Source organism: Canis lupus, chromosome 33, assembly GCF_003254725.2.
Source record: "Canis lupus dingo isolate Sandy chromosome 33, ASM325472v2, whole genome shotgun sequence".
In the NCBI taxonomy this organism is placed as follows: domain Eukaryota; kingdom Metazoa; phylum Chordata; class Mammalia; order Carnivora; family Canidae; genus Canis; species Canis lupus.
The window spans coordinates 20074932-20089933 of NC_064275.1; the positions used below are offsets into that span (position 1 = coordinate 20074932).

The 15002-nt window shown below is 40.6% G+C and overlaps 1 protein-coding gene across 6 annotated transcripts in view; it reads right to left on the reverse strand.

Annotated features, from left to right (window-relative positions):
* LOC112677948 (limbic system associated membrane protein) overlaps positions 1-15002 on the reverse strand; it is a 639114-nt gene that overhangs the window by 48575 nt on the left and 575537 nt on the right. For all 6 annotated transcript variants that reach the window (XM_025476809.3, XM_025476801.3, XM_025476791.3 and 3 more), the window contains exon 4: positions 2356-2490. In XM_025476809.3, the coding sequence (XP_025332594.1) occupies positions 2356-2490 (135 nt within the window). The remainder of the gene's footprint in view (positions 1-2355; positions 2491-15002) is intronic.

The window sequence follows — 15002 nt, forward strand, 5'->3', positions numbered from 1 at the left end:
ATTTGCAAAGTTTGAAGAAATGTCAAGAGGGTGGACTTTACCTGTGAGTGCTTTACCTACTCATTCAGCAAACATTCACTGAGCAATTTTTATAAGGTCAGGCCTGGGCTAGGTACTGCTGGTTAGGACATACCTTCTGTATGTTTAACTAAGCTCATTATAAATCTTCATGTAATTTGTTATTAGGTATCATTTCAGAATCTCAAGGTTCTATCTATATTCTTTTGTATTTCACTCATCAGTAGGAGAAGCTCACATCTTCATAAAAGCCTTTTCTTAAAAATTATCAGTATTTTCTTCTGCTCTAAGTTACACTATGGGGACAGTCAAGAAGGAGCAATGTCAGACTAATTGCGCTAATAATAATAGGGCCCAGGCGGCTGGCTTTGATCTTGGGAACCATCTGCAATGCAGACCACTTTGATGTTTCACACAATGGAAGCATAAATATTTTCTATGTACTCCATGATTGGACCTTCAGAAATCTAATTAAGATGAAGGTCAATTAAGAGAAAATGAAATCTTAACTCTAAAAGTCAGAGAAGAGGTGGAAGATGATGGCATGGCTGTGTGTACATAAAAGAACCTAACTAACCTAATTATAAACTTATATAAACACCCAGAGAAATTGCCTTTCATGTAAAAAAAAGGTCCTAAAGCATTTTATAACATTGAGATCATTAATGTGTCTTTGAAACACACCCAGCACTGAAAAAGAATAGTAATACTGGCATTTCAAAACTCTATTACTAAAATAAATAAATAAATAAATAAATAAATAAATAAATAAATAAATAAATAAAATCGCAGACAGCTACAGGATAAAAGCACTTCAGAGCTCATCAAATGTACCTCTTGCTTCTTGGAAATGATTGCCATCAGTGTCTACGGCAGAGTCCTATGTACTGGATTCTTCTAGGTATGGTGTGAAGGAGATTTCACTGTCCGTCTCAGAAACTGCAAGGCTAAAGCAGGGCAACGGGAAATGGTACAGCCCAGCGTAGACCAGGTCACCTCAAACAAGTTTCCTCAACTCCCTATGCCTCAGTTTCCAAGTTTTTAAAGTCAAACTAGTGATGTTTATCTCGTAAGTTTACTGTGAGAATTAAAAGAAAATCCATTAGTCCAGTGCTGCACATAGTAGGTACTAAGGATTGAAAATGCCTTCTTTTTTCTCTTTTACTGAAAGCATGGGCTTTAGAATCAAATGGGCCAGAGTCTGAATCCCTTTTCTTACACTTGCTTCCACATTGGAAAGGCAATTTTCCCTACTTGAGCTTCGGTATATCAAACCCTAAAATAAGTCAATTATACATACCATGACAGAGACTTTATATAGAATCACTGGTACATAGGTAACTGCGTGGAGGGCTTAAGATAATGGAAAGTAACTCATCATGGTCTACAGTATATTTTCAAATATGGGTTAACGTGTTTGTGCATGTGTCTCTGCACATGCATGTATGTGTGTTATATGTGCATATGTAGATATGGGTGTATAGGGCATATATTTGTGTGCGAGTGTGTGCGAGCACTCTAAATGCATAGGAAGAAGGAACTGTCAGGACGTCCCTTTGTCCCTGTCACTCGCCACAATTGTGTGATGTGGGCACTTGAATTTGAATGATGTGAAAAGTCACTCCTAACTGAACAGGATAAACGAATTCTCTTTATTCTTTTGCTGGGTGACACACATCATATGGATCCGCCCCCTCCCCCTGTCTTTTGAACTACATCTAAGGATCCTTTCATCTGAGAAGTTCAAAGTATGCCCATTACCTATGCATCTTAGTGAAATCTTCGTTTCTAATGCCCATACTTTGGGACAAATAGATAACCAAACTAATTTATCAGGTATTCCTGGTAGCCACTGGGGACACATGATACCTGACCACAGTGACTTGAATTTGTTCCGAAGGCCAATTAGTTAAATAGCAGAAGCCAGGTTATTCTCTTCTGATAAACAGTGCAAAAGCTAGCAATTCCAGTTTAAGCAGAAACGAATTGTCTCCTTTTCCAAAGTGGTATGACCTTGTTCTTCACAAAGACCAGAATAGTGATTGCTAGAAATGCTAGTGCTGTTCGGTCATATTTTCTTAATTCTGTAGTCTTAGTAAAAGACAGACTGTATTGTTACATGCATTATGGGTTATATTTAGAGTTGGTAGAGTTGATTTATCTAATCCAAAGGCCAAGGCCTGCCCTTGGATGTGTCCAATGTATAAATGTGCATCCCTGACCAGAGGAGCATCTGCTTGAAATGCAATGTTCTTTTGCTAATGGGATCTTTAGAGCTTGCTCGTGGTGGAGGTGGGCCCTGGGCACACAGCACCCGCAGGCTTTTGCCATACTCACAGTTCACAGTGACCTTCACTTGTCTGACATCCGCCGAGGAGACTTCATTGGCAGCTTTGCACTCATATTTGCCTGACTGCTCCCTGGTGATGCCAAGGATCTCTAGATATTCTTCTTCTCCTTCAAATTCTCTCCCTGAAAAACAGAAATTTGCATGATTGTTTTTTAGGTTTAAAATATGCAGCAGAGCACTTATGTTTTCAGTAAATGCAAATGGCTTTTTAATAATTTGACCATGTATTTGTCTGAGGTCAGTTTCCACAGAAGCAGACCCCATGACAAAAAGTCACATGAAAGTGATCATGGAAGGAGAGTTCTCAAGACAAACCAGTATGGCAGTGGGAAAATGGGACCTGGAAGACAAAGAAGCCAAGAGAGGGTGCTGGTCACATCCCACAGAGGGTAATGTGGTTTAATCCGTCAGGGAGCTGTGGGGAAAGCACAGGTCCCACTTAAAGTTGTCCTGACTAAAAGTCAAGTAACTGCAGTATTTAGGCATCTGCACCCACCAGTCATTGGTTAAGGGCTCAGGACAGAGTGGGAATTGGGCATACGGTTGTAAGGGCTCAGAGGGGCTACTGTCTAAGCACTGTTGCTATCAATTACACCTTGTGGCCAAACACACTTCCAACCAGAGTTGTTATTATGACAAGCGGTTTCCTTATGAGAAACTGTCACTCTTCTCCCTCAAATTATGTGGAATTCTGTTTACAAAGGTCATGTTCAAAACCCCGTCTTGTAGTTATGGTTTCCTTGCTCGGTGTCAAACCACTTCATCATTGAGGCTTTCAGACTACAGACCAGATCCATGAGAATGTGCTGCTGATGCTGTGCTTTGTGACAGATGGTGTCATCTGGGGGTGGGTGGTAGGGAGCTCAATACCATCGGCTTAGTCAGTTAGGATTAGGGGTCCGGAGGTCCTTTTTGGAAAGTTCCACAAATTTGGATGTGTCCATTTGGTAATGAAATTTCAAGCAAAGCAGACTTGTTTAATTCTCCTCCTGTGAAGTATAACTGATTAAATGACTTTCTTCCTGGAAAGGAGTGGGGTCAGGGAGAGAAGGAATAAGAAGTGGAAGGGGAGGAAAAGGAACGGAAGGAAAAGAAGCTGAAATGGAAAGGGGATTGAGCAGGGGAGTTGCTTGGCCAGAAAGGCGTATAAACTTGAACTCCAGCTAAATTGAACCCTCTTTATCCCAAATTACTAAACCCAATTTCTGTTGGGTTAGGATAAAGCAGCTGAGGAGGGTGCAAAAGGACACAGTCCTGCCCCATGAAGAAATCTTGCTCTTGGTCATCCCACACTAAATGATACCAATTAATAGCTTTGCTCAAATGCCACAAGCTGTTTTCCTTTTCTGGAAATTCCCTAATGGCCAAATCAACGTAACAGACAGCTACCATAGAGACAAATTCACTGTCTAAATATGTCAGCCAAGCCTGTTAACTTGGCTCCCAATAGAACACGGGGCCTGTTTGATAACATCCTGTAACACAACTGTCAGGACTATTCCAAGCTTCAAGTCTTTGTCAATTGTCACTATCACCAGTGTTGAGGAAACTATGCAATCCCAACAAGAAAAGGCAGTAGTTTTACAGAATTATCTGGTTCTGGAGCCCTGCACTTTAACTAGCACATGTTTCTACTGAAAATGCTTTAGAGTTAGTCTATTAAGTAAATAGCTGCATATCATCTATAAAAGATTAATTCCCCCCCCCCCATTTGTGTTTTCGCCTTTTTTCTTCTTCACATTCAGGGAAGCAGACAGACCTGACTTCACATGCCACAGAAGTAGAATGTGGTAGGAAAGAAAACAGAAACTTTTGGAGGGGTAAGAGTCCACTGTATTGGATGAACTGGGAAGAATTTAGGCTTGGAGGAAAAAAAATTCTTTCCTACATACTTGCAACTGTGGACTGAGAGTCATGACAACTAATTGATGCTAAAATCTTGTAGCTAAATATAAATACCCTGAAGACAAATGGCAATGTTGACAACTGCAGGCCAAAATAGGTATAAACTCATTAAAAAATCTAGAATACAGAGGTGGAATTGACAGACAGCATTACTGATTTTGAGAATGACGGATTGTAGTAAAAGAATAGTTTGGGATGCCAGGCTGGTTCAGTCAGTTAAGTGTCGACTCTTGGTTTCAGCTTAGGTCACCATCTCAGGGTCGTGAGATGGAGCTCCACAGTGGGCTCCACACTGAGCACCCCTCTGCCCCTTCCCTTGTTTGTGCACTCTCTCTCTAAAATCAATCAATCAATCAATCAGTCTTTAAAAAAAAGAAAGAAGGGTTCAAATGATTTCTGAACAGTTTAGGATTTCTGCTATGCTGGGCTCCCGCACCCCTCAACCTCATTCCTGGGTAGGTATGAGCTGTCAGTGAAAGAGAGAACAAGTGCAGTCTTCTTAGAGACAGCCAACAACACTGAATTCTTTTCGATTCCCATGAAATACCTAGAAATGGTGGGTAGCGAATTCCTACCTTGCATTTTGAATTTTTAAAAGATATAAACCTGTTCTAGGAGAGGGAAAGGCGACTTTTAGCGTACCAACTAAGGCCCTACCAGTTCGGGAAAGATAACACCTATGAGGGTAAGATGAGCTAGAGAAAATAAAGTGGTATTTAATGGGTTTTTGGACCTGGGATTCTTACACAATAATGTAGGTATTAATAATCCCACTTTTTCTGGTAAGCAGATAATAATGAGTTTTCAATCCCACATGTCCAGGAAGAATTTACCCCAATACCACTGAAGATGAAGGGGAGTTTCTCTTACATGCCCCATCCTGTAAGGCAGGAAAATCATTTTGCTTCTCCCATGGCGGCTCTCCTCCTCTCTGATGGCTGCCTTGATCCCCAGCACATGTGTATGGAGCTGTTTCACTGGAGTGGGCAGTCTCAGTGTACAAACCAAATACAGATGACAGAAGCTAGATGGTCTTCCTCTATCCAACAAGCTTGATAAGAATTTAAAATATTAAACAACACCTCTGGGCCCTTCTTGTCATTCTTCCTTTGCCCCTTGGATCCTTCAGTCGAAATTCGTATACTTCCTGACGCTTATTATTATTATTATTAAGAGAGCAGAAAGAAGCAGGGGGAGGGCGGAGGGAGAGGGAGAGAGATAATCATAAGCAAATGCCAAACCAGCATAGAACCTGACTGGGGGCTGTATCCCGTGACCCTGAAATCATGACCGGAGCCGAAATCAAGAGTCCCATGCTTAATTGACTGAGCCACCCAGGTGGCCCCATGGCACCTCTTGCTATTTCTTACACCCGTAGGAGACTTTACCCACAGCACATTATCTGTCCTACTTCACTTGAGCATTTCTTATTAATCCACAGTGATCTGAGAGGAAATGGGAGCTTTCCTGTTGCACAGGATTTGGCACAGATTAGTTTGTTGAGTTAGCTGAACTGAATTAAGAAACACAAGTAGATGGGACGCCTGGGGGGCTCAGTGGTTGAGCGCCTGCCTTTGGTTGGGTCGTGATCCCGGGGTCCTGGGATCGAGTTCCACATCATGTTCCCCGTGGGGAGCCTGCTTCTCCCTCTCATGAATAAATAAATTTAAAAAAAAAAATCTTGAAAAAAAGAGAAAGAAACACAAGTAGAAACTAGAGCCAGATTCAATACATCATAAAGCTTAAGAGAACGAAGTATTGAAAGATGGCTCAGTAATTCTCTATGAGAAGCTGGTGTATCAATCCCCTCCTTTTGATGATCCTCACAGAGTGCATTTTCATTGGGGTAGAAAGGGTAGACTGAGTCCTACGCTGCTGAAAAGCTGGACAGAGCCTCTCTGGCTGTGGCCACACCAACACAGCCCCCAGGTAGAAACAGTCACCATGACACAGCTTTTATCAGATCAGCGCAGTTTTTTGTTCAAAGCATGCAGTACATGTTGTTAACCTTGAATCAGAATTCTAAAATGCGCTCAGATTCTCTTGCTTTTCTTCCTTTGCTCCAGTATATCTGTCCCCCTCAGGGCATCTTTCCCCTCCACCCTTTCAGTTCACTCTGACTGGCTGCTCTCAACCCAAGGGTCCTGTCACCGGTGCCCTATACCCTCACAACCTTAAGAAGGCTCTCAGGCCAGAGTGTAATACTTAGCCTTTGTCAAGTTCTCTGGAGGAATAAAGCCCTCTGGCTACAATGTGGGCCTTTCTCTTGTTCCTATTATTTTCTGTCCTAGTATAAATGTTTACTTGAAATGCAAATTTCAATATTTTGGTATTTTAAACATCTCAACCTATTTCCACAAGCCTGCTCATGTCGCCGAGTGTTATATTTATTCTGGGATCTGGTGTTTAGTTTAAATCTCCCTTTGCTTAATGTGCTTTTGTGTCTCCTGGCAATATTCAGCTACGAGGCTAAATAACTTCTCGTCCTCCTCAGTGGATGCACCTTTCAGACTCTTGCACATAATTAGCATATCCCCTCGTAGTCACTGTTTACTCAAATTGTACATATTAGTTCTTTTAATATTTCTTCATAAGTCAGAAGGAACGGCCTAGAGCTAACGGCAAGAGGAAAGCGATCTCTTCGTGTTCCCTAATGTAGAGGCAAATCAGGCAGGAATAACGCCAATTAAATATGCCAGGTGCCACAGTCTTAGCAGCTTCAGAATACTGTGCTTTGGTGAAACTGGAGGAATTCACATCCAAAATGTTGATTTATTTAGATTTCCAAGGTCAACCAGGCATTTGGAAGCAAGCAGCCATTTGAAATTAAATACATTTCTGTGGCACTGCTCTCTTTTTCTCCCTTTCCCTCCTTCCTCTCTCTCTCCCCCATTTCCATCCTTCACCTTCCCCCACACACATGCATATAGACAAATAGCTATTTACCTACATATAACTATTTACTTGAACTTTCAGGAAAACAACATACAAACTCACTAACACCCAAATATTTGCTTACTAAATAGAATAGGCTTATTCTTGCAAATTCCCCAGAGATGACAAGTGCCCTATTTGAAATAAAAAAAAAAAAAAGACTACTATCCTAATTATCACTATGATATCTTTCTTTTTCTTTATATGAGATATAAGAAATAAAATTTAGAAGTCTTGTTAAAATTTGAGTGTTTTCTGACTTTAAATATGTAGGATTCCAAGGATTGATACATGTTAGGAAATGGAAAAATCATTTTTTTCTCCATTCTTTTAAGAAGAGTCTCAGTATAATATCTCAGGTAGATCATTTTTTCACAGAAAGGAAAATGGGTTTGAAATGGGATTGATGTTCTCTTTGCTCTACTAAATTTGAATATTTACAAATGGCTGTAAACACATTAGCTTCAACACAAACACACATACAGATTAATGAAAAGCAAAGAAGTAGAACTTTTCTTGCAAGGTATGTACGTGTGCTCGTATGCATGTGTTTGTGTGGGCCTGTGGTTAGAAAGGAGAGTGAACAGGGTACACAAAAGCAAGCTATGAACTTCTACCTCTAAAAATAAAAGAAAAAAGGATTGCAAATCATTGATGCCATTTGAAGTTTTCTGTGCTAACTTCAAATACTGTAACAAGTTTCTGTTCTTACAGTACGTTTTCATGTTTTCTTTTTTTTTCCTAAGGACATATTCACCTGTTCCTGTGTTTGCTTCCTTCCTGACTTTTTTTTTTTTTTTTTTTGCACATCGCGTTCTATGCAAATATGCTAAAAAAAACTGGAGGAGAGAAAGAAACACAAGAAATCCAAAAAGAAATATGCCTGCTGATGGGGTTCTGTTTATATTTCCAGCCATGTCTCTCTCTCTAGATCCTTTGAAGTTTTGTTTTTCAGCTTCACATCCCACCTGAGAGATCCTTTAGCATTTGACAGTGTTTCTGTCCAAAGGGTGAAACCACTTCTCATCCCCACCTCTCACCACCCATCATGAGAAGGTTGAAGGGAGTAGTAAGTGATCCATGATGGAAAGAAGACAGGTGTGGGGGCGGACACAGTTGTCAGAAGCAACAATCACAGGACAATAAGGAGACACAGGGAGGGACACTGCATTGAAGACATACAATGGTGATACAATAGGGATGATTTTAAGGAAGAGTTCAAGGGATGGAAATGAAAGAAGAGAGAGTTCTCTAGAGAATGAGGCATTTGACTATTGAGATATTTGAGTTACATGGAAGGGAAGGGGTTGGTTACTCTGCTGTAGAAATGTTCCCCATTTGAATAGCAAGACACAACAGGGTGTGGATTATGCAAATTGGCCCCATGCCTTCTGCAGCCCCAAAGGGTGTAGTTAGTACCCAGAAACCAGAGGCAAGCACAATGCCAGGAGAGATTCACAACTGGCTTTGGCTCTATGAATGAGCATGAGCCAAATGAAGAAGAACGCCCTGGCATTATTTTTCTTGGCATGCAGAGAGATCCAATTCATTATGGTTTGCATTTTTTGCTTTCACATACAAAAAGTCAGCTAGTTGACAGTTTGAGCTCAGCATCCAACCGGAAGCTGCCTGTCTACACATCCTTTTTATTCCTGGGGCATGACATTCTGTTGTTGTACTCATATTTAACCATTACCTCTTATTTGGTGTCAGTTTTTAGAAACTGTTCTGTCCTTCTAAATGCTAGGCTTGAAATCAGGATTCCCTATGCTCTGTTTTTCACAAGGGGGATTGTATTGATAATAGCGAGTCTTCCATTGTAGGGACCACATCTGGTTTTGCTCATCATTGTAGTCCTCTCCATCAGGATGTGCAGCACGATACCATGCTGGATGACTGGAGTGCTCCAGAAATATTGCAGGGTGATCATTGGCAGAGCTACAGACTAGGCACTGTGCTAGGCAACTCAGATATTACCCCATTTAATTCACAATACTGTGTCCAAGTGCCCACAGATGAGGAAACATGGGAATCCAGGTTTAGAGAAGACCCTAAAGGAAATTGCCCTAGGTATGTAATGCTATTAAGGACAGCTGAGGTTTGAACCAGTCTGTGGGCTTCTGGAGCTCATGTTCCCAACTAGGCATGTCTGCTTTGATCATTATAGTGCCATGAGATGCGATAGTTAGCTGGTCTCTTAGCTCTCAGAATCTGCTCTATTTCTGTCTACGGAGTATAAAATGGGAGTTTGAGAATGGGAAACAGGGAATTTCCAAAGCAAGGCAGCTCAGTTACAGATAAAGACCATAAAAGACAGCCCTCAGTTTTTATTTTTTAATTTAATTTAATTTAAAAAAATATTTTATTTATTCATTCATGAGAGACACAGAGAGAGGCAGAGACATAGGCAGAGGGAGAAGCAGGCTCCCTGTGGGGAGCCCGATGCAGGACTCGATCCCAGGACCCCGGGATCACAGCCTGAGCCAAAGGCAGACGCTCAATCACCGAGCCACCCAGGAGTCCTGCCTTCAGTTTTTATAAGGATTGTCCACTTACCTTCCTTATTGAAAAAATCAAATGAAGCAATTTATTTGAAAAAAAGAGAAAAAGCTGATAACTTGGATGTACAGCAGTATCTACTTATTTATAGAGGCCCCACCAAGGCCACTAGTGCACACATATGCTAACAGGAAGGAAAGGAGATATAGGAACAGTATAGAATAGACTTTTTTTTTTTAAGATTTTATTTATTTATTCATGAGAGACACACACAGAGAGAGAGAGAGAGAGAGAGAGAGAGAGAGAGAGAGAGACAGGCAGAGACACAGGCAGAGAGAGAAGCAGGCTCCATGCAGGGAGCCCGATGTGGGACTCGATCCCGAGTCTCCAGGATCACACTCTGGGCTGAAGGCAGGTGCTAAACCACTGAGCCACCCAGGGATCCCCTAGAATAGACTTCTTATATTAGGAAAGACTTACTGGGAGGAGTGAGTTTTCAGGAAGTAGAAAAACACAAGTGCAGAAAATCAGAGCTGGCAAATTGTGAAAGGGTGTGGCAATCTTGTCAGCCTGCTTGAAACAGAGTTTTCTATGAAGGAGAAATGAGCAGCATGATGTGAGGAATGGTGTGAAGACTCTGGATTTACTGTGTTTGGTAACTCTGCATCTCAGTGAAGGTACAATGGAACCTTCCAGAACCTACAAGGTACTGAGTAAAATGGCATTTTTTAATAATTTGCTCCTTCCTTCCTTCCTCCCTCACTCCTTCCCTCCCTTCCTTCTTTCCTTCCTTCCTCTCCCCCTTTCCCTCTCTCCCTTCTTTCCTTCCTTCTTTACCCCCCACTCCTTCTTTCTTTCATTTTGGAATGCCATGGAGATTCAATTGGTTTAAAGTCCTTTTTGAGTGCCTGGGTGGCACACTCAGTTAAGAGTCTAACTCTTGATTTCAGCTCAGGTCATAATCTCAGGGCAGTGAGATCCAGTCCCACATCGGGCTCCACGCTGGGTATGGAGTCTGCTTGAGATTCTTTCTCCTGCTACCTCTGCCCCTCTCCCTGCTGCAGCTCTCTAAATAAATAAATAATCTTAAAAAATTCCTTCTTATATCAATACCACTTACACTCAGTACCAGCTTCTTGTACTCATTGTATTGTAATAAGCTGTGTGTGCGAGGGCAGAAGAAAGGAATGTGTGCCACGTACTTGGACATTCGCTTGCCTTGGGGTCTCCCGTAGTCCATTTGAGTTTTCTGAAGTATGAACTGTATTTTAATGCAGTGTGTCTGTTCAAAGCTAAGGACTTCCTTGGTTTGAATGCAACTGGCACCACTCAGGAAGTTAGGAAGGAGAGCTTAATCTGAGTGAAGATAATGAGTTCCACTTTTTACACATGGCTGGTATCAGGTTTTCTTGGAACATCCTGGAGAGTATGTTCCCCAGGCACCCAGAAATACAGAGTTGCTAAGAGACTGGAGCTACGTGTGGATTCAATGTGTGATGTATACATTGGTGGTAATTCACACCACTGTAGTAGAGACTGAAGAACATTTGTACGGTATAGCATGATGTCATAAAGGGGGGGATTCACTGTCTTCATTTTTATTTTCCTAAGGGTGTGGGGAAGAAGAGGCAAGGAGATAAAACGGAAAAAAAACCCCAAAAACTAGGAGAGTCCTTTGTAATAAAATAAAAATAAAAATTCCAGCAGGTGTCTATTTTCCAGATGATTTCATAAGAAGGGGGTAAGGTCGAGATTAGAACTGGTGGTCAGAGGTAGCAACAACCAACATCTCTCATCGCTCCATCAAAACCTTCGGGGTGTCACGCGACCTGTCATTAGTGCTTCTGCCTTGGCTGAGGATTAAATATCTAGAGAGATGGGAACAGCAGTTGCTGTTTTCAAGAGTCACATAAATCAATTGGCATTTTGTAAGTGAATGTGTTAAACTCAGCAGGGCAATTGCACTATGGAAGAAGGATCGCTAGGCATAGTTTTGTGATGGCCACAGAAGCCTTTGTAAGGTAATTAAAACAAAGCAGGAATAACCCCATCTGGCCCTCTGCCCTTCCATTCTAGCTCCTATGTTGCAGTGACCTCATTTGGGCTCACCCCCAAATCCTGACCTCACTTCTCCGGCTGCCTCACTGCTGAATGAGCTGTTCGATCCAATTTAGAGAACTGTTCTTGCTTAAAGTCAATAAATAAGTAATGAAGAGAAAAGTGGAGTAAGGAGTGGAGGTAGGTCAGAAAAGGAAATGGTAAGCATGAACTAAATTGATGTTCTTAGAATGTTCCCATTGAACGTAAGGCAGGCAGCTCCGGGTTCCACACAATTAATCCTTACGGAGTCTGACGATCTGCTTCTTGCTGTTAGCCCCAAATGTAGGAACGAGGAAATACCGCCCCCCTCCATCAACACTCTGCTTGGGTTGCAGCCCTGTGTATACCAGCACCCCCTCAATCCTGGCCCGGGTTTTTTGGCCTTTCTGTGAAGCAGATGGATCACAGGGGGAACGAGGGGCCCAGCTGCAGTGTTGGGAGCACAGGCCTAGAGGTGGAGTGGGAGAGACGGGGGGAGCCCAGTCTCTCTGGAAAGCGGAGGCTCTCACAGGCTGGGCCCATGCGCTCCTGGAAGGCTACGGGGGCTAGTGGGCCAAAGCTTAATAGGAAAACAGCAGCGATTTGTCTCCACTGCTATTTATGTTTCAAGCCGTGACAGGCTGTCTATGCCAGTGAGGGTCGCTAAATTTACTGCCTTTCAGATTACTGCCACAGTCTCAGACTCGACAAGTCACTTCATTTAAAAAGCACTGCATGAAGAGATTTCCTCCACTTCTTTTTAAATAAAAACAAAGGCCACCCCAGAGGTTTAAAGGGATGAAATGAAGGAAGCCCACAAGACTGTCCTAGCCTGATGGGAAGGTGCTACTTTCACAAAATCCCCTTAATTAAAGTGGCAAGTGAAGGAAAGGGATGACCCCAAATTTCTTGGTTTGACTGATTTGGGAACCAGATATTTTTTAAGTTGGGGGGGAATGGGGAATAAAATTTAGTTTTTATACCTGTTGAATTTGAATCCTTAAAGGATATTCAAGTGGAGGTCCCTTTTAAACAACTGGATATTAATGAAGAATAAAACTACTTATTTTGTTTATACTTCCTTTCTTTATTCATTTATTTTCTGAGGTCTTTATAAACCAAGGACAGCTATAGGCAAAAATAAGGAACTAAGCATCTAGGGGGCAAAGAGGATAGAGATAGGTACCTCCAAATGCTGAATAAGACTGATAATTTAAAATATACATTTTTTAGTATATTGGACCCAATACTTAAAAATATATATGCAAGTGGGGTATGATCTGAATAGCAGAGCATGGATTCTGAAGTACAATTATAAACAGTAATTATAAGAAGTAGGAAGTAAAAAGAAGATATTATTCTAACTCTTATGGAGTTTATATTATCATCAAGGATAAATATGATTAAACAGTTCTGGAAGGTCTTGACTTTATTTCACATGTCTAAGAAATGGGTTAAAGGCTTTGGAAATTATATGTGAACTACGTTCTGTTAAAAACTATTCAAATCATGTTTTCATCAATGATGTTAAATGCTACTCCTATTTACAATTTGGCTTATTTCATGATTCTGTTGTTTCTTGACTCTGTCTTTTCTTGGACTAGTCTCCTACTGTTTTTATTTTTTAATTTTTAATCTATGTTCGGTGGAGTGGGTAATAAAATGAGCTTTCATACTTGTTGAATTTATACCTGTTGAATTACCAATACTTTTTTTTAAAAGTAAACTCTATGCACAACATGAGGATCGAACTCACAACCCTGAGATCAAGAATTGTTCTGAATGAACCCCAGGGACACCCCCCACCATAGCTTTTAACACATTTTAAAAAATTTTTTAATTTATTTTATTTTATTTATTTTATTTTTTTTAAAGATTGTATTTATTTATTCATGAGAGATACAGAAAGAGAGAAGCAGAGACAGGCAGAGGGAGAAGCAGGCTCCTTGCAGGGAGCCTGACGCGGGACTCGATCCGGAGATTCCAGGATCAGGCCGTGGGCCTAAGGCAGGCGCTAAACCACTGAGCCACCCAGGGATCCCCGCTTTTAACACATTTTAATTAAAGATATGAATAGTCACTTGTCAGAATTTTCATGATTGGTTCTATATATCTTATATCTTTTTTTTTTATGAACTTTAGAATTATCTTCTAAGTTAAATAAAAAACAAATATTCAGCTTTCTGATTGGGTTTGTATCAGATTTATAGGTTCATTAACAGAGATACAGGTTTATAATCTTGATTTGGTCTATCTAAGAATCTGATACCATATTTAAGTCTTCTTTATTCATCCATCAATTGTTTTTCTTCCTAGGTCGTAAGAATTTTGTATTAAGCTTATTCTATTTTATATTTTCTTATGTATAATGATTAGAGTCCTTTTTGCTATTGTCTAACTGGTATATTTTTAAAAAGCATAGTTTCACATATCAATACTGTAACTACCTAATGAATGATCTTTCTCTTTTTTTTTTTAATTTTTATTTATTTATGATAGGCACACAGTGAGAGAGAGAGAGGCAGAGACACAGGCAGAGGGAGAAGCAGGCTCCATGCACCGGTAGCCCGACGTGGGATTCGATCCCGCATCTCCAGGATCACGCCCTGGGCCAAAGGCAGGCGCTAAACCACTGCGCCACCCAGGGATCCCTTGAATGATCTTTCTCTTTTATTGTTGCTAAATAATGTCGAAACAACAGGCAATGCTTTGTTGAGAGAAAAAGCTTCCTCATATTATTCACCAAAACAAATTCAGATGTGTCAAATACTTCAAAATCAAACTACATGAATACCAAAGGGATAGACAATAATTTGATAATATTGAAGGAGGGAATATCTTCTAAGCAAGCCATGAAATATAGGAACCATAAAAAAGAGTTTAATTTGACCACATCAAAAGTAACATTATTTCATTGTACAAAACCTTCATCAACAAAATAAATAGGTAAATGAAAAAATGAAAAATGTATTTATAATAAAAATGACATAAAAAGGCTACATTTCTTCAAAAGTTGAATGTTCAAAGTCAGTAGGCTGGTTTGACTATTTGGGGAGACAGTTTGACAATATCTACTACAGCTGAGGACATGCATATGATCCAGCAGTTCCATTACCATGTTCCCCAATGTTCCCTGCAGCATTGGAAACACCCACTTTGTGTAAAAAGTAAATACGTTGTTTTATATTCATAAAATAAAATACCATACAACAAAGAA